This window comes from Apodemus sylvaticus, chromosome 7, assembly GCF_947179515.1.
Source record: "Apodemus sylvaticus chromosome 7, mApoSyl1.1, whole genome shotgun sequence".
Taxonomy (NCBI): Eukaryota; Metazoa; Chordata; class Mammalia; order Rodentia; family Muridae; genus Apodemus; species Apodemus sylvaticus.
In genome coordinates, this window is record NC_067478.1 from 78,406,217 (window position 1) to 78,431,214 (window position 24,998).

Consider the following 24,998-nt stretch of genomic DNA (forward strand, 5'->3'; position numbering starts at 1 on the left):
TTTTGTAGCCTTGGCAGGTCTCCTAAGCGCTGGGATCAAAGGGCACCACCACCTCCACGACCAGCCAATCTATGCATTGAAATAATGTTCACATGCATCTTTAGGGTCCATCAAACACTACTTGGGTCATAACAAAAAATCTTGTATACACACACACACACACACACACACAAAAAATAAAATAAACAAAACAAAACCACCAGAGTGAGTCCAGAAATGAAAAAGTTGTTCTTTTTCACCCACATATGACATACACTGTAGAAAGGCCGTTACTGACCTATCGAAGTGAAACATGTAACTGTCTCTGAATCTCTTTTCTGAACTGGGACTGCATTGCTGCTGCCACCTGTGGGGTGAGGGCCTTATCACAAGTCTGATAGGTCAATCTATAGCAGAGACTGACCTGTCGAGTCTCTGGATGCTGAAAACGATCAAGGCACTGCACAGAAATGACAGTGTCCTGGGACACTGCTCGGGCCACAGTGTGAAAGTCCAGTTCATCAAATGCTTTCTTTTCATCTAACCAGAAACTAACATCATGCACAAAGCGTGGCGGATACAGAGAATAGCTTTTAAAGTGTTCTATTTTACCAGGGGCAAATCTTTTCAGGAAACGGTTATCAAAAGTCCACAATATTCTCCAATCAGAAATATCGCAGGCAAGCATAACCAATAAGTCCAAGTTTATAGAAACAAACACAAAGCATTGATGTTTATGTTCAACAATCGAAGATGTGATAATAGACCCAATAATCAGATTCTCAGTATAATCAGGGCCAAAATTAAGAGACTTCACATGAATTGTATAATCCTTTCCATTTGGTTGAAGGACAAATTCCACTGGAGTGCTCAAACTGGAGCCCTCCTGCAACGTCTGAGTCAGAAGGTCACTGAGAGTATCCTTCAGGTGATCCAGCAACGATGGAAGGCAACTCTCCTTCATATTTTTATTAAATCCAAGGATGAATAAAGTCTCATGAAATGCTGGCATCATGAAAGGTAAAATGTGGCACTTCTGATAGACAGGCCCGCTGAGGACCAGAGAGCCTGGGAGGAATTCTGGAGAGTGGATGACAGCTTCAACATGGACAAGAAGGGAAGGCCTGAGGCCGAGCTTGACCCGTTCACAGATTCCTTCCTGGGTGGCTTTGCTGCCACCTCTCGAGAGACCCTTGGGAAGGGTATGTTCTGAAACTGACACAGGGATTTCTTCCATGTCCTGTGGCATTTCACCATTTGGGATCTCAGAACTTGAGTTATCTTCATGTAGACAGATCCAAAAGGTAGGCAGAAGGTCACAGGTCGCTGGAGGGAGGACACTGGGGCCTCCCCATGACAACAAAGGGAGGGGACACTTCAGCCTTTTTAAGGCAAACGTTTTGCCCAATTCGGCAATGAGTTTCTCATTGATGGTTCTGATAGGGTGACAGGAAGGTGCTTCAAGGAACCGCCTGTTTAAACATATAAAATAACTTCTCACTGACAATGATAATTGCAACTGCTAGAATTAAAGTCATCTGTTCCTCTATAAAAAACAAGAATCCTTAAACTGATCCTGAAAATAAATCATTTGTCTTATGGAGAAATAGCATGTACATTTTTGGGTTTGGTTTGGGGTGGTTGTTTTTTGTTTGGGGTTTTAATTTTTGTTTTGTTTTTTGCAATGACTGGAACAAATTCTGGGTCTTGGGCATGCTAAGCAAGTTATTATGCTAAGTAGTTCTACACCCCCAGGCCTAGGAATTAGGATATAATCTGCCACCACCCCTATATTCTGACAGCCTGACAAGTACCCACAGTACCAACATCATCTACCATCCATTCAAAATGCAGAAACCATTAAGACAATCATGATACAGCTAGGGAAAGAAGAGATTCCCAGCTAAGTGAAAGATTACCTGCAGGGCTGGAGAGACGGCTCACAGGTCAAGAGCACTGACTGCTTCTCCAGAGGACCTGAGTTCAATTCCCAGTAGCCATAGGCCAGCTCACACCTCTCTGTAACTCCAGATCTAGCAGACCTGGCCCTCAGACAGACGTGCAGACAGACTGTTAACACACATAAGATTACCTGTTCAGCTTTCCTGGAAGTGCTTCTGGTTCTGTAAAGTAAAACCACCGGTCCTCCAGTCTGACTCTGAAAGTTCTGGGCTGAGAGTTTTCAAAGGGTAGGCTCTGGGTGAAGACATAGGTCAAAGCACCTTCTATATGAAAGGGCCTATCCTGACTCCTGCCAGAAGAAATGAACAAAAAACATATATATACATATAATATATATTCATACATTTATACATATATACATATACATATATATATGCTTCCATTAGTAAACAAGTATTCCTGAAAATATATCAGGAAATTAGAACTGAAAAGCCTGCCTTTGTCAGCGGTTAAGAGTACTAACTACTCTTCTGAAGGTCCTGAGTTCAAATCCCAGCAACCACATGGTGGCTCACAACCATCCATAATGAGATCTGATTCCCTCTTCTGGAGTGTCTGAAGTACACTGAAGTTCTACAGTGTACTTACATATAATAATAAATAAATCTTTTTTAAAAAATTTAAAAAAAAAAACCCTGCCTTTGGCTAATTTTTTTTTTAGTACTTCACACAACAGATGAAAGGGGAGAAGGTCTAGGCCTATGGTATTACTTACCTATACCCAGTGCAGGTGTATCCTGGCACAGCCTCACAGCTAAAGGGAGACACATCACTTAAGATGAACCCTCCCAGGGCTGCCATGGCAACCACTTGCCAACTGTTGTGCCACTCTCTCTGGGGCTTGTCAGCAGGAGTTCCACCTTGTCCTCTACATAGTGCCACATGGACTTCTCCTTCCTTTGTAAGAACATCAGCACAGCTTAAGGGGGATAAACACCAGAAATTTATCAGAAACAGAAATTACCAAAGGAATCAACAATACGCACATGGTTTAACTCTGAAATAATTAATCTTGTTTGCAGTGCTCTATTAAACCTAAACATATAAAAAGTCTACCAGTGCCCCCACAACACCAGCTTTGCATTTGTATTGTTTTCCTGTATACCACAGAAAGGCCAGAGTCTGTAAAGCTCCTATATATAATGCACTATTTGCATAGCTTCTCCCATTACAAAATTTCTTACTGCTCTCTGCTATTCTATAGTTCAGGGCTGGGCTGAGCACTATATCATCATGCATACGACTCTGGCTTTAATAATCACTATACATACTCATGTATACTTTAACTCCCTAGCTTAAAATACTGCCTTTGCTAAAGGTTTCTCAACACCTATAGCTCAGGCTAGCCCTCCACCACTAAAGCTTGGTATTCTGATGTAAAGTACTATTTTAAATTCATAATCATTTTAAGAAGCAGTTGCTATTAGCCCCAGTTTATAGATGGGGGAGGGGAGGAAGAAGCAGGTAAGGGCTAAACTTGCTGACAGTTTTTTGTTTGTTTTTGTTTTTTGTTTTTTTGGATTTGGGTTTTTCGAAACAGAGTTTCTCTGTATAGCCCTGGCTGTCCTGGAACTCACTCTGTAACCAGGCTGGCCTTGAACTCAGAAATCTGCCTGCCTCTGACTCCCAGAGTGCTGGGATTACAGGCATGCACCACCACCGCCCAGCTTTGCTGACAGTTTTAAGTAGTAAATGGTGAGCCAGGATTTTAACCCAGGCTATGTGGTTCTTAAATCCAATCTCGTAGTTATAAAGCTATACTGACTCTTACTATTTGCATTTTAAAACCATTTTTGAGGTAGGCTGGAGGATTCAGCAGTTAAGAGCACTAGCAGTTCAGAAGTTCAGTCAGTTTACAATATCCATATGATAGTGACACCCATCAGTAACTCTAGTCCCAGAAGATCCAATGCCCTCTAAGTGGCACCTTAGGGAAGCACACAAATGTTGCTGATATGCATGTCAACAAAACACCCATTTATTTATTTATACATACACACACACACACACACACACACACACACACATATATATATATATATATATATATATATATGATTTTTTTAAACAAACAATTTGGGGCTATATAGGTGATCAGTGAGTAACGGTGCCTGCCACCAAGCATGGTAGCCAAAGTTCTATCTCCTGGATACACTATGGAAGGAGGATCAACTCCTATAAGTTGTCCACTGACCTCCACACCCATACATGCACTAATTGAAAAAAAAATCTTGCCTTTTTCTTCATAACGCCTACTTGTACTTTAACTGTACTTTAACATATAGGGTTATATGCATCTCTTTAAGACAAGATTATGGTTTTCTCTGGGTTTATCTTCTTTCCTTGTGTATCCTAGCAACTTATTTCCCCAACTACAAAGTTTGTGTGCGGTAACTTAGTTATGGGCACCTGGAACCATTTTCCATGAGAGGACTCCTCTTTCCTCACCTCTGGAAAAACTTGGCAAGCAGTTCCCTGTTCTTAGCTACTCCAGCTTTTCGGCCACAGTGCGGGAAGTTGAAATAAATTCGATCAAAATCCCTGTCCTCTCCTTGCAAGGCGTGTGCCAGCTGGGTGCAATCCACACCAAAACGCACTTCGATACCTGGCAAAATTTAAAGGCATGAAATATAGACCAATAGCAGTCTTAAGATGTGTAACCTGGACAAAACACCACCACTCCGCAAACCATGCACACCAGCCCAGACCTGAGACACAAGCGCATCCACGTGAGCGGCCCCTAGGAGGCGCACTCGCATTCCTTACGCGAGTCACACCCCTACGCTCCCGGGCAGGGCCGCGCGGAGGGCTGGGACACACTACCTCGCTCGCGCAGGCGCTGTAGGTTCTTTACCGCTACCGGATCTCCCTCCAGATCCGCCCGGTGCTGGAAGCCGGTAGCGGTAACACGGACGCTGGGATCCAGGCTGTCGATCAGAGAAGCGGCGAAGGAAAAATTCCCCTCCCCGACCAACAGGAGGCGCCGAGGAACCATGGTCTCCGGCTACCTGCCGGTGCTCTCTGGGGCGCACATTTCTTACGTCACTTCCTTCACATGAGCCTCATCTCCCCCTCCCCTACTCCACCAGGCACTAATTGATGACGCATCAACAGCTTGTAGTTACCTGGATAAACATTTGGAGCCACTGCTAGGGAGCTTCGAGCGTGAAAGTGAAATGGAGCTTTTGGCCTTGTCCTGTCACCTTCGTGCACCTCCAAAGGCTCGTTTTCTTTTCAGGACACGGACGGCCCAACACGGACGGCCCTGAGCGTCTTCTCCATCCTTGCTTGAGATCACATAACAGTCACTAACTGAGGGGTGAGGCGAGTCCTGCGTATCTCAGAGACAGAGGGCTCTGTAGTCTGCACCATCTCCTGAAATGGCTGCCTCCTGTTCTCTCAGCTACTCTACATATCTCCAGGTGTTTGTATATCCTATTTTCAAGAAGTAATATTGAACTCATGGTTTTTGTTGTTGTTGTTTTGTTTGTTTGTTTTACCCCCATGGCACAGTGAGAGCAGTTAGGTATATGGATGGACTAGAAGTGGCCTGCCTACTGTCAGATGTCAAATGCACACAGCAAAAGAGGCGACTCAAATAGAATGGGGTATGTACCCACCCACCGTGAATGAAGGAATTCAGAACAATATGAATGAAGCATACACAAGGGAAAGCCCTACCAAGTTGGGGAAGGGGAGGTATAGATTCCCAGAAGTAAGCCTGAGCTGAAAGCTTATTGGGGGAGGGGAGCGTGTTTGGTTTTTGTTTGTTTGTTTTTGTTTGTTTGTTTGTTTGTTTCGAGACAGGGTTTCTCTGTATAGCCCTGGCTGTCCTGGAACTCACTCTGTAGACCAGGCTGGCCTCGAACTCAGAAATCCGCCTGCCTCTGCCTCCCAGAGTGCTGGGATTACAGGCGTGTGCCACCACTGCCCGGCGGGGAGCATGTTTAATGTAGGTAAAAAGGATTAAAAAGACAGAAGGAACAGTGTTCATCATAAAATCATAGTGAAAAAAAGTTATGTTTGACTGGTTGAATGCAGTTGGCAGGAGAGTGAATAGCAGGTGACACTATACAGTTAAAAAGGGGGCTGGCCCAAATAGAGTATTGTAACCATTTAATAGCCTAAACCTTATTCTGAGGATATAGAAAGCCACTAAATATCCAGTATTACTTAAAGAGAACGTAAAGAGGTCTCAAAATGTAAAATGAAAAACTTTGAATTCATTTGGGAAAAAAGCTACTTTGTTGATTTGGTAAGGGGCTTTTTGTTCTTGACAATCCTGATCAGATGGCCTTCAGAAAAATCAACTTTCTGCCCAAGATCACATTTGAAAAGAAGATGTAGCACCCTAACATTGATGAGACGGGGCATGTGTATCTGGCAGTAGTTAGCTGGAAACTGAAAAACAGCCACCAAGAATGACCAAGTATTCCATTTCCTCATAGTACTGGTGGATGATTCCCATCCTAAGAACCCACCCTGGGCTGACCTAGCTAAAGAATACTCAAAAGACCATAACAAATACGTAAGAATACTCAAGAATTTGCAAAGAAATATGTGGGAAAGTGACCTATAAACTCTGCCATGAGTGGTCTCAGCAAGTTCGAGCACAGACCCCAATCAGTACACATACTCAAAAAGGAGAACTCTCTGGGAAGCTGGCTTGTACCACCACCTATTGTTTGTGGCAGCTGCTAAGTTTGTAGTTTTCTTAGTCAAAGGTGGTCTAGTTAACTTGTAAAATTGGACTCAGCAGTCCAGGTGATCTGGGCTGCAGAGATAGCTCAGTTAAGAGTACTGACTGTTCTTCAGGAGATCCTGAGTTCAATTCCGAGCAAGCAGATGGTGACTCGTAATTATCTGTAATTGGGTCCAGTGTCCTATTCCGATATATCTGAAGACAGCTACAGTGTACTCATATACATAAAATAAATAAATCTTAAAAAGAAAAATCCAAGTGTTCTAACAGAAACCACTAAGATATTTAAATTTGGAAGACAATATAATTTGTTTTCAATAACCACTTTCCTATGGAAGAAGGATTAGTCACGAACAAGGTTGATGACAAGGAAATCTGATAAAAGACTGCTTGCAGTACAAGGGACAAAAGGAGGCAGTGGTCTGAACTGGAAACTGGCAGTGAAGATGAAAAGTAACAGACTGATTCAGAAATCAGCAGGACTTAGGGACTGATCAAATGGCCAAAAAATAAAATAAAATAAAAATCAAACCAGCCCTATTTTTCTGTCCCTGACAACTGAGCGGATGTCTGTCCTTCTGGCTATGGCCAGTCTCACCGCTAAGCACTAGGCCTGTTGGCTTTCTGGGTCCACACACCAAAGTCATCATGCTGTTTGGTGACATCATGCACATGCCTTCACAAAGGTAGATGATGTGGGGCAGTCACCTACAATCCCATCCTTCCCTGCTCTAGTATTGGGTTTGTCTGCCTGTGAAAAGGCAGTTGGGTTGTGTCTCTCGAGCCATGGCCGTCTGTCTGTGGTGATCTGTATACCTTTGTTTGGAGAACTGGAAAGATCAGGTTTGGAGACATCATTAAGGAACATGGAGCTGCCATGTAAGAATCACCGTTATTCTCTGAGAATTTCCAGCAAGTCACTGTATTCACCATCAAGTTACACGTCGATAATACAGGTACTATCTTGCTCCTAAGTTCAAGGGCCAGGCTTATTTAGTAACAAAAAGTTGGACTTTTGATTGCTTGCCAACAGTTTAAAATACAGATATTTACTGTCTGCTGTGTGCAAAGAACTACTCACTGGGACGGTAACTACTGATTGGGAGGACTTATAAAAACAATGAACAAGACGCAGAGCCTGTCCTTTATAAGTATGGTGCTCAGTAGATAACATATTGCATGTTCTGGTACCTAAGACAAAAAGATATAAAATTTCACAGAAATAAACAAGGTATATATTTAAGATGGAAATATATATAAATGTTCACAGAAAAAGAATGTCAACAAAACTCCTGTGTGAGGCAAAAAGAGTTAACTTATTCGTGCTGACCTTAAAAGGTTATCATTAACTGTTTTTCATGTTATCTGGTTATTCAGCTTTTTACCTTTCATTCTCTTGGAAGCAGTACCCCTGGTGTCTTAGCTCTTACATCTCGAACTCACTAAACATTTAGCTAATTGCTCATTCGATATTTGGGATGCTGAAATAGTTTCTGCCCTTTCAAGGAATGTGGGGCAGTGGCATTTGTATAGTCAGTCATGTAGTGCTGCTGATTGACAGGATAGACCAGTGGACACATACTCCTGAAGAGGAAGAACCGGAGCTATGGAAACCATGCTTGGACAAAAGTGTGGAGTATTGATAAGGTGTGCTTGCGTTAGCACTCTGACCTTTAAAGCAGAGGTAGAAAAGGACAACTTTCCGGCTCTTTGACAGTTCAGTAAGCTTTTATGTTCTTTGTTTTTCCAGAGACAAAACCTTGTCTGTTACCTCAGAAACCCGCACTATGGCAGCCTTATTTATGCTGATGGTCATGGCGAAGTATGGACAGACTGGAATGACATGTCCAAGTTTCTTCAGTACGGATGGAGATGCACCACTAATGAGAACTCATACTCAAACCGTACCCTGGTAGGCAACTGGAACCAAGAAAGATACGACCTAAAGAATATAGTAAAGCCTAAACCCTTGCCTTCCCAGGTAATACAGCTTTCTCTTCTTCTGTTCCTTTCTGTTAGAAAAAAAATGGCCACGTGAGATACTCTGTGTAGAATTATGAGAGGTCATCTTTCAGCTGGACTACCTAGCCCACTTTAGTATCAAGTTGAATATTCCCTGCCAATTATCAGATGATAAGTGAATCTCTTTTTCTCTTGCTGTGTTTGGATCTTGTCTGTTAATCTACAGAAAGGCAGCTTGTCTTCTCACTCAGGATAGCTTCTCCTCTGGTCTTGTTCACCTGAACCTTGCCCTTCAGTCTCCTAAACAAACATCCAATGGATGAGAAAGTATGGCAGACTAGTCCCACGTAAACTTATAATCTACCTCATGTGACAGAGCAATTGAATTCGTATTACACTGTTCCTTACTTCTTGATGTTAGCTATAGGCTACTAGACTCTTTTTGTTGTTTTTATTTTAAAGGTTTATGCTGGGCAATGGTGGCACGTGCCTTTAATGCCAGCACTCAAGAGGCAGAGGCAGGCATACCACACACACACACACACACACACACACACAAATCCAAGTGTGTGTGTTTGTGTGGTGGAGGTGGTGGTGGTGATGGTGGTGGTGGTGGTGGTGGTGTGTGTGTGTGTGTGTGTGTGTGTTTTGCCTGCATGTATATCTGTGTGAGAGTGTCAGGTCCCCTGGAACTGGAGTTACAGCTAGTTGTAAGCTGGTATGTGGATGCTGAACCCTAGATCCTCTGGAAGAGTTGTCAGTGCTCTAAACTGCCGAGTCATCTCTCTGGTCCCAACTACTATCTACAGAGATAGATTCTCAATCTATTACTTTTTCTTTCTAGTTTGGACACTGCTTCGAAACAACATATGATGCAAACTACAACAGGAAGAAGCCACAATCAGCACATAGTAAGTGGACTTTATTAATCCTTAACTCTTAGCACTCATCACAGTTCCCAGCAGATAGAAGGAACTGAAAAGTAAAATATGTGACTAAGTGAACAATTTCTCTTCTGTCTCAGTTTTGACGGGTCTTTTAAAAAAAAGTATGTGCTCTGTTGCTAAACTCTGTGCTGATTGTTTCCCGTTGTATTTCCTTCCCACAGGATTTAAACGAGAGCCTCATTGGTTTCCTGGACATCAGCCTGAGCTTGATCCTCCTCACTACAAATGCACAGAAAAGTCAACTTATATGAATAGCTACTCAAAGCCTCAACCCACTCATTACTCTTTGTGTGTTTATGATCCAAACATGGACCAATGTTAGGATCCGGGAATCTAAAAAAGAAAAAGTAGCTTCATTTTTTTCCTGGAGTAGACTGTAGAAAGGAGCACATTCTAAGCAGACTCAAACTTCACTCTTAACATGATTTCTGTCTAAATAAAGCACAGCACACACACACCCAAAAAAAAATCTCTATTTTTGTTTACTCTGTCCTGATGAATTTTTATTAGCTTAACACAAACCTAAACATATCTAGGAAGAGGGAGTCTTAATTGAGAAATTATCTCCATTTGATTGGCCTGTAGGCAAGCCTATAATTAATGTATTTTCTTGATTAATGATTGACGTAGGAGGGATCAATGTAGGAGGGGCAGTGGTGCTGCTGGGCTGGTGGTCCTGGGTGCTAGAGGAAAGCAGGCTGAGCAAAGCCATGAAGAACAAGCAGGAAGGAAGCAGCACTTTACGGCCTCTACATCATCATCTGCTCTCAGTCTCCTGTCTTGAGTTCCTGCCCTAACTTTCCTGGATAATGGACTTAAAAGCTCTAAACTGAAATAAATTCTTTCCGACCCAAGTTGCTCTTAGTCATAGTGTTTTATCCCATCAAGAGAAACCTAAGACAGTAAATAACTTCTGTGCATGTGGGAGGGGGTGTTAATGAGGAGGAAAGCCATGAATCTGAAAAAGAACAAGGTTATTTGGGAGGGTTTGTAGGGAGGAAAGAGAAGGCAGAAAGATTGTAACTACAGTCTCCAATATTAAATTTTAAAACCGAATTAAAGGTTCAGGAATGGTAGGCAAGTACCATGACCCACATCTCCAGCTCAGGGCTTCACTCTTAGAAACAGGCATGGTGGCAGATGCCTGGCTCTCCTACATTGAAGAGGCTGACATTGCAGGCGCAAGGCCAGCCTAGGCTCTCCACTGAAACCAGGATTGGACCTGTGGCTCCTTCATAGAGCATTTTTTTCTAGCATGCTTAAGACCCTGATTTGGATTCCCACCACCAGAGGGCAACAAGGAGAGAGAAAAAATAAAAAACCAAAACAAAAAGCTTAGGCTGTGGTTTATAACATACAGTACATTCAGGAGGCTGAGGCAGGAGCATAGCCGGGAATTTGAGCCTGCCTATAGGCTACATAGTAGACTACAGAGAGTGACCCAATCTCAAGACAAAACCCCATGTCTTTTCTAGTCAAACCCTCCCCTCTGCTTTCCCTCACTGGCAAATCTGGAAGGCCCAGCATAGCTTACATTTTTCTAGGTGCATTTCTGGAGTCAGTCAAAGAGTGTTTTTATTATATCCTTGCGAAACTTCCCCTGATGAAAGGATTATGAAGAAAATGGCTTCCCTAATAGCACAGGGAAATTTGAACATAATTGTGCACTACGTACCATCAATGGTTTAATATCCATGTACTTCCTCTTTTGACTTGATTTTGGAACACATCTCAGAAATACACTTTCATCTTAATCTCTGTGTATATTCAGAAAAACCAGGGGGAGACAACCAGTTCTGAACTTCTCAGAAAGAACCTAGGAAATCTGCTGATGAACAAAGCTAAGCGTGCTAAACCTAGGAAGGAGCTCAGGGAGGGAATGACAACTTGCCACAGGGTTTTGGTGGTGGTTCAAAAAGATGCTGTAGTGAGCTACTGCTTTGAGGCAGATCCTGCAATGCAGAAGATGGAAAGAGAATGGTGAGTAGGTCAGTGAATGTAGGGAGGCAGTGGTCTTAACTGTGATACAGGTAAGCATTGTTAGCATTCCTTCTAGGCTCCGCCCCACAGTTACCTAGCAACAGCCAGGTATACCTGGCTTACTATAAAAGGGGCTGTTTACCCCCTTCTCAATCTCTTACTCTCTCCCCCTCTTGCTTTCCTACCCTCTCTGTCCTTTCTCTCCCTGTTTTCCCCTCCTTCCCCCCTCTCTCTGTCCCATACTGTATCTGTTGTGTGGCTGGTACCTGGGGGGGGGGGGGGAATTGGGGGGAAGGGAGAAGGGGGGGAAAGATGCCTCAGCGTGGCCTGCAGAGGCACCCCTTCCACCTCACCTCTATCAAACAAATCCTGGGTCTTTCTTTCTTTTTTGTAAAACAAGCTTCATTTCCTCTTTCCTGTCTAATGTATGAGAACAGTTGCCAGAAACATCTGTGCCTGTAACTTCTCCTTAAACAGGATGTGAAAAAGCTATCATCTCCCCAACCGTCATTAGTTTATGGAATTTGTGGTGTTTATGATGTCGAGTAATGACTTAAGTTTCATGTCTTTTTTTATTATTATTAAGTTTCGTGTTGGTTATTTTGTTTGTTTTGTTTTTTTCCTTTTTCCTTTATGGATACCTAGTTTTTCCCATCACTATTTAAAAGGCTGTAATTTATTTATTTGTTTATTTGTTTATTTATTTATTTATTTTGGTTTTTTTTTTTTAAGACAGGGTTTCTCTGTGTAGCCCTGACTGTCCTGGAACTCACTCTGTAGACCAGGCTGGCCTCGAACTCAGAGATCCGCCTGCCTCTGCCTCCCAGAGTGCTAGGATTACAGGCGTGCGCCACCACCGCCCGGCTTAAAAGGCTGTAATTTCTATAATGTTGTTTAAGGTCATTTTATTTTCAATCTGTGTGTGTGTTGGTTTGTAAGGTGCTTTTCTTTTACTGTCTTTGACTTAATAAATACTGGCCTAATGAGTTAAGAAGTATTCTAATTTTTTTATGATACCTTTTCTCTGTCTCTTTCCGTGTCTGTTTCTCTCTCTCTCTCTCTCTCTCTCTCTCTCTCTCTCTCTCTTTCTGTGTGTGTGTGTGTGTGTGTGTGTGTTTGTGTTTGTGTTTCTGTATCTCCATCTCTCTGTCTTTCTCTCTGGAAAATAGGTTTATGGAGTACACTGCATGAGGCATTGGACTGGCCTGGATTGAGGCTGTATCCTTGTTATAACCTGGGACATTGTTGTAATATTTTGGTTTCTGATTCAATCTTATTCTAGTAATATTTCTGTTTAGATAATCTGTTTCTTAGAGAATCAGGACTTACTTTGGATATTTATATCTATCTTGGGATTTCTGTTTCATCTGATACTGATACTTCCATATTTCTTAAATTTTAATTTAATTTATTTGTATGTGCATGTGTGTGTGTGTGCATGTGCACACATGTGTTGGCTTCTATTGCCTTCCAAATAAATCCCAAAGGGTTTAGTAGAGCCTTCTCCATTGCCTCATGTGCCATCTTTGTACACCCAGTTCTCCAGTCATCAGAATACCTGGGTACCTCGTGCCCCTGCCGTGGGCCTCTTGCTCACTTTAATAAACTATTGCAAATGAATAAGAATATCAACACACCTTTAGTTCTACCCCAGCTCCCAAACCCAAACTAACACAAATACAAACAACCAGATTCCTCATTAGATGGGCACAAGAAAAAGAAGAGGCAAGTCCTGGTGCAGAAATGGAGGAATTAGAACTTGCACACACTGCTAGTAAGAATGTAAAAAATGATATAGCTGCTGTGGAAACGGCAGTTTCTCAGAAAGCTAAATGTATAAAAGCACACAGTGCCTGCGTGTGTGTGTGTGTGTGTGTGTGTGTGTGTGTGTGTGTGTGTGTATGTATGTGTCTGTGTGTGTAATAATAAAACTATAACTACACAATAAAACTAAAATGTTTTTAAGTTAATGCAGACTAATCCGATGACCAGAAATTCCAGTTATATTTATGCCACAAGAAATTAAAAACAATTGTAAAAATAATTATAACTATATGTTCATGGCAGCAATCTCCTTACTAATCAAAGGGTAAAAACAGCAACTGATGGGAGATAAATAAAACCTGGGATATCTCCAGTCAAGTGCTATTTGTCAATAAAAGGGGAAAAAGTGTGGTGTGAAGAACACTAGGCTGAACCTTGAAAACATTATGCCAGGTTTTTTGGGGTTTTTTTTGTTTTTTTTTTTGTTTTTTGTTTTTAAGCTAGGGACTGGAGAGATGCCTTGGCTAATAAGGCTGATAAGGAACACTGACTGCTCTTCCAGACAACCCAGGTTCAATTCCCAGCACTCACTTGGCAGATTACAATTGTCTGTAACTCCAGTCCCAAAGGATCTAGTGGCTTTTCTAGCCTGCACAGGCACTGCATGCATGTGGTTCATGGAAGACTTATATTCAGGTAAACACTCATACACAAAATATAAAAATATATTTAAAATCTCAGCTATGTGTGGTGGTGCACGCCTTTAATCCCAGCACTCAGGAGGCAGAGGCACAGGCAGGTTATTTCAGAGTTTAAGGCCAGCCTGGTCTACAGAGCAACTTCTGGGACAGCCCCAGCTACACTGAGAAACCCTCCCTGCCTTGAAAACTACCACAACAAACATATTTAAAATCTCAAACAAACAACAACAAAAAACATTAAAGCTAGTCACCAGGGGCCATATATTAAAGATTGCATTGATAGGGAGTGTCCAAAATAGGCAAATCAGTAAATAAAGTAGGCACTGGTTACCTAGAACTGAAGTATATAAGGCAGACTGTAGGGATAGATGTGAAAGTCTATGAATGTATTATCGAGAGTGCACTGCACATCTTGAATGAGTAAATTAAGTCACACATAAATAGAATCTTAGTAATCCTGTCTTAAAAATTCAGTCAATTATTCAATAAAGTGCTTCACTAGGTCTTCAGCACCTACATTTAAAAAAAAAAAAAAAAGACAGAGCTGTGCAGCTGTAATCCTGGCACTGGAGAGGAGGAGGAAGGGACTTGTTGGCCAGCCAGTGCAGCCAGGTCTGTGAGTTTAAGGTTCAGTGAGAGAGACCTCGGCTCAAGGAAGATCAGATGTAGGCTGCAGAGACAATTTGGTCAGAGGTGGATAAAAGCGTTTGATGTGCACAGTAAGGACCTGACCTCAAATGCTCAGAACCCATGTAAAACCAAAAGCACATGTGTCTGTGATTCCAGAGGTCCCACAAGAAAAGGGGAGAAAGACAGGAGAATCCCAGGAAGCTAGAAGACTAGCTAGTCTGGCGTACACAGTGGGGAAAGACAAGACATCCATCTCAAACAAGGCCCGGAGGTTGACCTCTAGCAGACACACATGCACCTTAAATATGCACTCTCATTTACATACACAATGTTTAGATGGACACACAGACACATGTATAGACAAAAATACAGTGGAGGACAACTGAGACACATAGCACCATTAACTTCTGACCTGAACACACACATGCACACATACACAATGACAAAGAATTTCAGTAACCATCTCCACCATTTCTTCAAAGTAGACATTTATCCCAGAGTCTTCTCCCCCCTCTCTCGCTCTCTCTCTCTGACAGACTGACAGACACACACACACACACACACACACCTCCTTTCCCCACCTTCTCTCATTTCAACTTTTTCTGAGTGTTTTGTTTTATTTTTGCTATGTCAAGGATAGGAACTAAGACATCACACAATCACACATACTAAACAACACTACACCACTAAGCTACTCTCTTCACACTCTTTCATAGTTTAAAAATAGTTCCTAGAAGCATCTCAAGTAGATATCCTTGCTGTCTTTTTTACCATAATTGGGTCGCAGCCCTTTCAAGAATCAGCAGAGACAAAAGGAATTTCTCTGCTTTTTCTGAACCACCTGTGGCTGACCTTGATTTCTGTTACAGGAAGCACATGGGCTGGGAAGGGTGTAATGAATACTGGAACAAATCTTGCCATTGGCTAGACCAAAAGGAAAAAATAGCATCTCTTTATGTAACCAGTATCGATTGCTGCACAGATACAGAAATTGATTGTGGTATTAGAGAAAAGGGCTTTCTGAGTAGATCATGGTATGTCGGATTATCAGAGAGTTGTTTTGATTTTATAAGGAATCATTTAACATATGAGACTTGGAATGCAGGTAGGCATGGTAGCACATGCCTTTAATATTATCACTCAGGGAGGCAAATGGATATCTGTGAGTTGAGTTCAAGACCAGCCTGGTCTACAAAGCCAGGGCTGTTATACAGAGAAATCCTGTCTCAATAACAAAACAAAAAGAAAGAAAGAAAGAAAGAAAGAAAGAAAGAAAGAAAGAAAGAAAGAAAGAAAGAAAGAAAACCCAGAAAGCTCATATTATCCTAGCTCCTCTCAACTGTATCATAAAGACCTAAAACAACTGTTTCTGACAAAAAATATTTCAAAATTAGGATCAGTTCCCAAACTGTATGCTTTGTGAAAGTAATTATCTCACTTTAAGATTATTCCTGTGGGGCTGGCAAGATGGCACAGCAAGTTAAAGCACTTACCACAGAAGCCTGACAACCTGAGGTAGATCCCTGGAACCCGTGATAGAAGGAGAGAATAGACAGCCAAAAGCTCTCCTCTGGCCTACACCCCAGTTATGGTACACACACACACACACACACACACACACCATACACATTAAATAATAATTACTAAATAAAAAAGTCTTTAAAAGACACATCCTGGAGTGAGCCTAGAATCCAGCAAGTGGCTCCCACAGTAGAGATGAGGGCTGTTGCTACACATTTGCCAGCTTGCATGGAGTGAACCTGGCAGAAGCTACGTCTAGACCCACTAAAGTAAAATGAAGGGTTTTTTTGGTTTTCTATTTTGTGGGTTTCCCCCTCCCAGGGGTTACTAATTTTAGGAGAAAGATATTCTTTTGATTTTTGGTGTTTTGGTTTTGCTGGATTTTTTTTGTTGTCGTTGTTTTTATATTTGGTAGAGAATAGATAATATGCAGTCTTGGTTTAAAAGGTATCTGCTGACTACTTTGTGCTATACCCAAGAGGCTTGACAGTCACCGCCCATGCCCTATTTACTGTCCTGTGAATTAGCTGAGGACACTAGCCAAGTCACACTAAGGTCACCATGTCCCCCTGGTGAGGTAATTAATATCAGAGATGCACTAAAGCCTTTTATGTGGGGTTAGCCAGAGCTGATTCATCTTGACCCCTGCTGGGCCATCACCATTTTTTTCTTCTTAGTGTACTCCTTAAAACTCTGTCCTAACTAGTACAGCGAGTTAGAAACAGAAGACTGGAATACCAGGGGAGTGAATGCCTCTTCCGAGTTTGTACCATAGGAAGTACTGGAGCCAATCATTCTGACCAAAAATACCCTTGGAGTCCCCTGAATCATAGTGTGGGAATTAGATCTGTTATGTTTGCAGATTTATTTATTTATTTATTTACTTATTTATTTATTTATTTTGGAAACAGGGCTTCTCTGTGTAGCCCTGGCTATCCTGGAACTCACTTTGTAGATCAGGCTGGCCTCGAACTCAGAAATCTGCCTGCCTCTGCCTCCCAAGTGCTTGGATTAAAGGCATGCACCACCACTGCCCAGCAGCAGATTTATTTAAAACACACTGAGTTTGCAAACATGAGACAGATCTGTTGCTGAACGATATTTTTATTAGCTTAATAATCTGGGCCAGCCCTTAGCATTAATAAGCTTCAGTACTAGTCACAGATTTTTATTCACCGATGGGAAACTTTCTTGTTTTAAAAAATGCAATGAGGAAAGGGAATCTACTTCTTAGGGGCAGCAGTGACAGCAGGCTTCTCTTCACGGGTGATGGGAATGGTGCGCTCAGGGCCAGACACCTGTTTCCTTGGTCCATTTACAGTGAGGACTCCATCAGATGACAGGGATGAAGTAATGGTGAGGGGATCCACATCGGCTGGGATCCTGTACTTCCTGTGGAACTCCCTGGAGATGAAGCCGTGCTCGTCCTAATCCAAGAGAATGAATGATGGAGAGAAATAAGGACAGGAAATACCACCACTTGCCCCAAACTCAGACTTCTCCCTCCCTTGGATTAGAACAAAGGCCCTGTCGTCATAATGTAAAAAGAAATATTTGGAGCTGGGGATACAGTCTGGTGATGAAAGGCCTCGAGTTCATCCCCAACACTGTAAATATGCAGACAGCTACGTTCAGAGCTGTTTGTATAGGCTTAAGGCTAGAATAAACTGTCCAGACTGTCATACCTACCAGAGTCTAGGAAATCTGAAACAGCCCTAAAATTCATAGATCTTCATATCTTGAGACACAATTATAATCCAGGACACTTCTCACAAAGGAATGAATACATGTTGGCTGGACCCTTAGACTTTGGACTCCCATTTTGGCTGTATCCTTTAGGAAGCCCACAAATTATTCTAATTGCTCGGTGATGTCTCAGAATGTTCCTAACCCATGGGGTTGCTGATATTATATAAGGTGAGTGACACTATGGTCCAGTCCTAAATTATGAGCAAAACGGAGTTATTAAGTTTTGTTTTTTATTTAGTTTGAGATAAATAGGGTTTCTCTGTTGAGCCCCAGCTCTCCTGCAACCCATTCTACAGACCAGGCTAGCCTCGAACTCAGAGATCTACCTACCTCTGCCTCCCAAGTGCTGAGATTAAAAGCATGTAACATCACTGCCGGCTGAGTTACTAATTTTTTTAAAGATTTACTTATTTATTTTGTATATAGGGGTGCTCTATCTGCATGTATCTGCCAGAAGAGGGCATCAGATCCCATTATAGATGGTTGTGAGCCACCATGTGGTTGCTGGGAATTGAACTCAGAACCTCTGGAAGAGCAGACTTAACTGCTCTTAATTGCTGAGTCATCTCTCCAGCCCCCAAGTCATTAATTTTCATATCTTTTTTTTTTAATTTGGTTTTTTAAAGACAGGGTTTCTCTGTATAGCCCTGGCTGTCCTGGAACTCACTCTGTAGACCAGGCTGGCCTCAAACTCTGGCCTCCCAGAGTGCTGGGATTACAGGCATGTACCACCACTACCCAGCTAAGTCATTAATTTTTAAGATGCAATCATAACACCTTTTTAGGAAATCAAGGAAAAAAATTGCCAAAAATGCAAGAGGAATTGTCGATGCTAATCCTGATAACTTCTGAATCCCACGCATCCGTACAAACAAATCTCAACTAACTAAACTCCTCACAGCCATAAGCCTGAAGCTCTGAAAAGCAGACAAACCAAGTAGCTTAGCATTAAACCGAGCAGAAGAGGCATGGAATCCTGCACATCCAAAACTGCCTTCAACCCTGTGGTTACTGCCATGCACAACAACCATTATGTATAACATACTGTGCCAAGACCCATGGTTGCCAGTTTTGGGGTACTGAAAGTTCCCAAGGAATTTTTTTGGGGGTGTTTGTTATTAGTGTTGATGCCTGGGTTATATTCCTAAAACTTCAGATTTAATTGGCCTAGGGTGTGCTTTGGAATTTTGAGAATTCTTGTGACACTCTAATGCCACTGGACCAGACAAGGCAATCAAAAGGAACAGCAAGGGAAAGCTGCTGTTTGGGGCCTGGAATTCTGCCAGCCTCAGAGGCTGGTGGCAGTACCTGGCACCCAGCGTGCACTAAATGAATTCACAAAAGAAGATGGAAAGGTCCACGCACCTGGCGTTCTTCGTGCTTGCCGTGCACCTCGATCACGTCTCCCAGGACCTTGACTTTGAGTTCCTCCGGAGAGAAGTGCTTCACATCCAGGTTCACGGAGAATCTGTCCTTCTCCAAACGCATCTAGAACAACAAGGGGGCAGGAGGAGGAGGAGAGATAGTAGAACATTTATTAAGCTGGAGAAGCCTCGTCGTTCTGCAGATTTACTTCCTGTCCAGGTAACTCATTCTCCACTTGACTGTTGGGGGGAAAACATCCTCTTTTGAATAGTGACACTGGTGTGTGTGAGCTACCATAGTGATACGCAAAGCACACCTCTTGGTCATCAGTCCCAAACTTTACTTAGAGGCACAGGGAAGAAGACAGATCAGTAGGGACTGGTCACAAGGATGGGTCTGGGCATGGCATCTGCTGCCTCTCTGCCCAATGCTGGCTTTGTCATTTGTCTATAAGACAAAGGCCCCCTTTTCCTTGTTCAGCTCCCTGCCAAGTTTCCAACCCACTTGATCTGGAATGTTCTGCTGGCTCTGTCCTTCCAAAGCCCTTGTTCACTCAGCTCCTGTTTCCTCACATGCAAATATTTTAAAACCAGAGTGTTATCTGTGACAGCTATGTTTATCTTATCTCCCACCCTGTTAGGACAAGTCAGAGCTTCCCAGGAGTGTGGTTGGACATCTACTCTCTTAAGGCATGGACTGAACTCAATGCACCATCTCATCCCCGAGGAACCCAGAAAATAGACAAGGGAAGAGAATGAGAGAGAGAGAGAGAGAGAGAGAGAGAGAGAGAGAGAGAGAGAGAATATTGATGCCTCCAGCTCCGTCAAGGGGGCAGGAAAAGCCCGGGATGAGTGGGTTTCTGTCTGATCTTTACAGTTTGAGATGATAAAATCCTCCAGGACCATGGGTCCTTGAAGAGGTGAGTAAAGGAGTTGAAGCAAACCAGAAATAGGCATCCTGCTTTATCATTAGGAGACAGAAGATGACCCTCACCATGCACAGAAAAAAGGACCAGGAAACAGGAGCATCAAACAGAGACAGGTGCCCAAAGGAAGAAGAAAGCAGTAATTTCTCCTCTGTGCCTTAGCACACACAGGCAGATGCCTAAGATGGCTTGCACATGGATGAAAGGGAAAAGTGACCGAGGGTCCAGGAAGGACACTCACCCCTGCCCTGGCATAGGCAGACTTACCTCTGAGAGTCCAGTGTCAATCCAGCTGGGTGCCCGCAGGAAGGAAGGTGGCCGAAGATAGAAGGGGCTCAGGGAAGTGGCAGTTGAGAAGAGGTCAGACTCTAACAGGTGCTCTCCGAAGAACTGGTCAAAGAGGCGGCTTGGGGAGTGGAAGGGGAAGAAGGGACGGCGGATCCAGGGGTGGTGGATAGCAATGTCCATGGTGGCTTAGATGAATGTAGAGTCGGTTGGCTGGTCAACTCCTTCAGCCGCAGCTCCAGCCAGCCCCTTATATATGCAGTCTTGTGAAGCTTCTGGAATGGTGATGTCAGGGGTTTTATTATCCCAGCTCACCGCCAGTTCATGGAGACTTGTGATCGGGGATTTGGCAGGGTGACACATACCCGGTACTCACTGAGCTAAGAAAAGAGAAACACAGGCACGGCTGAGCTGACTGGTGACTTGTCCTGGTCTTGTTTCACTAGCTCCCCGTCCACACCCAGTGGCACCCACCCCATCCTTGTTCTCTGGAGCTAGGACAGAATCTGGAATCCCAAGCAGCTGGTGGTGGGCCCCTCCTCCTCTCCAGTCTTGCATGCCAGGGGAATTGAGCCAGCAACTATCTTGGGCCTGGGCAGGGACTGGAATCTTCCTAGGCTGAGCCCCAGGGACATTAACTCTTTGTGGAGCCCTAGAGGAGCGCCGTGACCACCAAAATATCAGAATTGGGTGTCTGATTGGAACCCTGAGTTGATCTAGGTTCAGAAGACCCTGACATTAACAAGACAGAAAACGTTTCTTGCATTTTTTTTGATGCTATGTGACTCATAGAACATTAAGTCTTTTTTTTTTTAAATAATGTGCACAGTGCCTAAGACTGAGAAGGACAAAGGGTGATGTAGAATGTACAACTGGTAAAGGCCCAACTAGGCCTCTTCTTGCCCTCCTGCAGCCCACCAATTTCTCTTCCAGCTCACTCCAGGACCCTCAGCTGTCCTTCCAGGCCCCTGCGACAGCTGAAGGGTGTGCAGAGGAGGGGACTTAGGGGGTCCAGGCTGTGCTGATCACACCCTCATAGCTGCACTCTAGACAGGCTCTCAGCCCTCCCCCACCCCCAGAGGCTCTGCACTATTTTGGGTGGTGTAGACCCCGCCCCCACTCTGACTGAGGCCTGGCTCTCCCTGAAGCTGGAGGGGTCGCCTTCATCTCGTTTGGGGCTGCACTTGGGATCGGGGCTACTAGTCGCAACAGCAAGTCATGTCGGGTCGCACAGTGCCACACGCCCACCCAGCCACTGCCGAGTACGAATTTGCCAACCCCAGCCGCCTGGGCGAGCAGCGCTTCGGAGAAGGTATGGCTCAGATGCTTGCCATCCCCACCTCCTGAAATTCTGGGCTCACCGCCCAGCTTCACTGGCCTCCACTCTACCTGGGGCTTAAGTGAACTCCTGAGGTGAACTATCTCCTACTCCTGGCTCCCCCCTCAAGTTGGACTCTCTCTGGTCTTGCTACAGACTTCAGGACAAACTTTAAACCGGCAGGGCTCTAGGTATCCGGGCCTTGCACTCTTTAGAGTAACTTCTGGTTTCGCTTCTGTCCTCCCATTTCCAGCTTGCTTCCTCCACTGCAGTTCCGTTCTTTTCCCAGCCCCTCTGCTGCAGTCTCCCACCTGCTCTTCTGGGCTGTGTCTCCAGATATCACCTTTCAGCCCTGTGCCCGCGCCATCCTCCCTCATCCTGCCTCTTGCTTTCTCTTTCTCTCTCTGTCCCCCAGGGCTCCTGCCAGAAGAGATCCTGACCCCTACTCTCTACCACGGCTACTATGTTCGCCCTCGGGCCTCCAGAGCTGGGGAGGGCGCCAGGGCAGGGGCCTCAGAGCTCAGGCTCAGTGAAGGCAAGTTCCAGGCGTTTCTGGATGTGAGCCACTTTACCCCAGATGAGGTGACGGTGAGGACTGTGGATAACCTGCTGGAGGTGTCTGCCCGACACCCCCAGCGTCTGGATCGCCACGGCTTCGTGTCCCGAGAGTTCTGTCGCACCTATGTCCTGCCTGCAGATGTGGACCCCTGGCGGGTCCGAGCTGCTCTCTCCCATGATGGCATCCTTAACTTGGAGGCGCCGCGAGGTGGCCGGCATTTGGACACAGAAGTCAATGAGGTCTACATCTCCCTGCTTCCTGCGCCTCCTGACCCGGAGGAAGAGGAAGAGGTAGCCAGAGTTGAGCCCTGACTGCCAGCGATAGACCCCAGCACCCAGTGAATCCCCTGTCTACCTCCCGTGGTGGTTCCATAAATCTACCACACCCCAGAAGGAGCGGCATCCCTGGGAGATGGGATAGGTGCATGGTCCACAGCGTATGGTTTGGTCCCTTGATATATCATAGCCTTTGATTTAATTCTGGGTGGGGATGAATAAACCAAAACCTGGGGACCTTGCTTGTGCTGCTTCTGTTCTGCGGCCTGGAATGGCGGACCGGTGGGCAGAAGGTCATAGGCAGCTCTTTCCACTGTGAAATATGCCCATCGTCTCAGCATCCTGAGCTCACACTTGGATGCTGAGATCACACCCGGAAGCGGACACTGGCTCCAGATCAAATTCCTAGCCATAATTTTCTCACAATGCAACAAAAGAGAGAGTGATCCTGGGAGGGCTAGGGATAGGCCATCCAAACAGCCCAGAGGGCACTGTCTGAGCTGGCGATTAGAGACACAAAAACAAGGGTCTCCAGGCTGTCTGATCCTTTTTGGGTAGGGGTTAGGAAAACTGTTTTGGGTTTTTTTTTTGGCTGGAGAGAGTTGCCTGAAGCTCTGGAGTGAGTGTTTTGCCCCTCACATAAATGGGGCATGCGTGGAAAGGCCTCTGAGAGAGGGAAGGAGTGCCCATACATGGGCACACAGACACGTCAATCCACCGTATCACTGAACCTACAACCTTCCTATCTGAGTACAGGGAAGAGCCATTCAAGAAAGCAATTGTGTCTGATGTTGTAATAACCCACTGAGAGGAACCCTAGGGCACTATCCCTAATCTAAGATGCAATGCACTTTCTACTGCCATATTGTAGTGGCCGTGGTCAGGAGAGGCTGAGGTGATTTTAGTGCTGGGAGTAAGGTGTGTTCAGAAACGTCAGCTGGTGGGGGTAGGATGTAGCCACACTCTTTACAATCAAGAGAGCATCATACATGTGTATGATCTGAGTGGTGACCAAACGGTTTCCTCTTAGTCATTCGTAGATGTCTATGATGAATATGAATATGAACAAATATACATTCCATATTAAGGTAGATATTTGAAATTCCTTCATTAATGTAGTTACTTAGCTTTGGGGGGGGGGGGGTTAAAAAAATTATTTGAAACCCAACAAAAGCTATCAGTCCTCTTGCCAGAAAAAGACACACATGCAAATTTGCCAACCAAGTTTTTGAGGTCCATTTATATCCCTCTCAGGGATGTGTGGACCCCTGAGGTAAGAGCTCTTCTTCAAATAATTTGATTATTGACTTTAAAGTCACTTTCTTTTCAAAACAAAAGCAAGACCTGGAGCGGTAGAGTGCTTGCCTGACAGGCACGCAGCTCAGTGAGAGCCACAGAGGAGCGGTGAAGTGAACGTACACCTCAGAGAAACAGCTCAGCCACATTCTCCTCTTCATGTGGCAGTTCAGTAAATATTTACCCAGCAACACACAGATCAAGTAATCAAGTGTGGGAGACAAGCATTGTAAGTGTAACTCATAAGAAACTAATCAAAGTGCCTTTGATTAGCTGCCCTCGGTGATCCTGACATCTGGGTGAGCAGGAGTCTGAAGAAAGTGTCTCTGACAGGACATAGCACATGCTTTAGAGCTGTGATCTGAAAACTACCACTTACAGACCAAGCTTGGCTGTGTGTGAGTTCATGTGCCTGTGTGTGTGTGAGTGCGTGTGCCTGTGTGTGTGTGTGTGTGTGAGTGTGAGTGCATGTGCCTGTGTGTGTGTGTGTGTGTGTGTGTGAGTGCATGTGCCTGTGTGTGTGTATGTGTTACCTTCTTAAATATTATAAAAGAAAGAATATGTGGCATGACCTGTAAAATTTAAGATATTTACTCTTTAACCTTTTGGGGAAAGATTTCTTCTGACTTGTATTATTAGCAATGATATTAAAAAAAAACATTTATCTTCATGCAGAAAGTTTAAAAAATGCTTAAGGAAAAGGAGGGTTGTTACTTCCTCAGTTCTACAACTGTGACACTACAAAAATAGCCACCTTTTATAAATACATACAAAGGTTTTAAGTAAAAATAAATGAATGAATGAAATTAGGTGTAGTGGCCCAGTGCCAGAGCTTGAGAGGTGGGGGCAGGGAGATGAGTTCAAAGTCATCCTCAACCACACCATGAGTTTAAGGCCTGTCTAGACTGCATGAGACCCTAGCTAAGAAAATAATAATAAAATAAGGATTTTCAAATTTCCATTCAGATTTCAAACTGAAGAGCTTCCTAATTTCCTTCAGAATTGAGCTTAATCGGTCTGCTTGTTTGGGGGAAGCCATGCCTCACATATATTAAGCCCACACTCTACCTAGCACTCA

General features: G+C 44.0%; 4 protein-coding genes across 9 annotated transcripts; 2 read left to right on the forward strand and 2 right to left on the reverse strand.

Moving 5' to 3' along the window:
- Positions 1-204: 204 nt before the first annotated feature.
- Fdxacb1 (ferredoxin-fold anticodon binding domain containing 1) lies at positions 205-4,991 on the reverse strand. The gene is made up of 5 exons (XM_052188368.1): positions 4,765-4,991; positions 4,390-4,546; positions 2,657-2,860; positions 2,072-2,230; positions 205-1,451 (listed from the first exon to the last, which is right to left on the reverse strand). The coding sequence occupies exons 1-5, from the start codon at positions 4,934-4,936 to the stop codon at positions 278-280; spliced, it is 1,866 nt and encodes a 621-aa protein (XP_052044328.1). The 5' UTR covers positions 4,937-4,991; the 3' UTR covers positions 205-277.
- On the forward strand, positions 4,926-10,406 carry Cfap68 (cilia and flagella associated protein 68). Of its 5 annotated transcripts, none has more exons than XM_052188372.1 (5): positions 4,926-5,363; positions 7,472-7,599; positions 8,394-8,624; positions 9,450-9,516; positions 9,714-10,406. In XM_052188372.1, exons 2-5 carry the CDS (start codon positions 7,510-7,512, stop codon positions 9,872-9,874), a joined length of 549 nt encoding a protein of 182 aa, XP_052044332.1. In that variant the 5' UTR covers positions 4,926-5,363; positions 7,472-7,509; the 3' UTR covers positions 9,875-10,406. The 5 variants fall into 5 exon arrangements, with proteins under 5 accessions (XP_052044332.1, XP_052044333.1, XP_052044331.1 ...); XM_052188371.1 differs by lacking the exon at positions 4,926-5,363 and adding an exon at positions 5,370-5,549 and having other exon boundaries at positions 6,232-7,599; XM_052188369.1 differs by lacking the exon at positions 4,926-5,363 and adding an exon at positions 5,370-5,549.
- A 6,828-nt stretch (positions 10,407-17,234) lies between these two features.
- Positions 17,235-20,979, reverse strand: Cryab (crystallin alpha B). The gene is made up of 3 exons (XM_052188374.1): positions 20,455-20,979; positions 19,263-19,385; positions 17,235-17,575 (listed from the first exon to the last, which is right to left on the reverse strand). Exons 1-3 carry the CDS (start codon positions 20,653-20,655, stop codon positions 17,372-17,374), a joined length of 528 nt encoding a protein of 175 aa, XP_052044334.1. The 5' UTR covers positions 20,656-20,979; the 3' UTR covers positions 17,235-17,371.
- Positions 20,980-21,480: 501 nt separating this feature from the next.
- On the forward strand, positions 21,481-22,866 carry Hspb2 (heat shock protein family B (small) member 2). Of its 2 annotated transcripts, none has more exons than XM_052188376.1 (2): positions 21,481-21,784; positions 22,488-22,866. In XM_052188376.1, the coding sequence occupies exons 1-2, from the start codon at positions 21,691-21,693 to the stop codon at positions 22,658-22,660; spliced, it is 267 nt and encodes an 88-aa protein (XP_052044336.1). In that variant the 5' UTR covers positions 21,481-21,690; the 3' UTR covers positions 22,661-22,866. The 2 variants fall into 2 exon arrangements, with proteins under 2 accessions (XP_052044336.1, XP_052044335.1); XM_052188375.1 differs by having other exon boundaries at positions 21,486-21,784; positions 22,206-22,866.
- The last annotated feature ends 2,132 nt before the right edge of the window (positions 22,867-24,998 follow it).

Coding starts and splice junctions, on each gene's coding strand:
- Fdxacb1 (XM_052188368.1), bottom strand. CDS start 4,936: ATGGTTCCTCGGCGCCTCCTGTTGGTCGGGGAGGGGAATTTTTCCTTC. Junction 4,547..4,764: donor ACAGCGCCTGCGCGAGCGAG/GTAGTGTGTCCC, acceptor AAATTTTGCCAG/GTATCGAAGTGCGTTTTGGT. Junction 2,231..2,656: donor TACACCTGCACTGGGTATAG/GTAAGTAATACC, acceptor TTCTTCTGGCAG/GAGTCAGGATAGGCCCTTTC.
- Cryab (XM_052188374.1), bottom strand. CDS start 20,655: ATGGACATTGCTATCCACCACCCCTGGATCCGCCGTCCCTTCTTCCCC. Junction 19,386..20,454: donor TTGACACTGGACTCTCAGAG/GTAAGTCTGCCT, acceptor TTGTTGTTCTAG/ATGCGTTTGGAGAAGGACAG. Junction 17,576..19,262: donor GCAAGCACGAAGAACGCCAG/GTGCGTGGACCT, acceptor CTCTTGGATTAG/GACGAGCACGGCTTCATCTC.
- Hspb2 (XM_052188375.1), top strand. CDS start 21,691: ATGTCGGGTCGCACAGTGCCACACGCCCACCCAGCCACTGCCGAGTAC. Junction 21,785..22,205: donor CGAGCAGCGCTTCGGAGAAG/GTATGGCTCAGA, acceptor TCTGTCCCCCAG/GGCTCCTGCCAGAAGAGATC.
- Cfap68 (XM_052188369.1), top strand. CDS start 5,513: ATGCACACAGCAAAAGAGGCGACTCAAATAGAATGGG. Junction 5,550..7,471: donor GGCGACTCAAATAGAATGGG/GTATGTACCCAC, acceptor CTTTGTTTGGAG/AACTGGAAAGATCAGGTTTG. Junction 8,625..9,449: donor CTAAACCCTTGCCTTCCCAG/GTAATACAGCTT, acceptor TTTTCTTTCTAG/TTTGGACACTGCTTCGAAAC.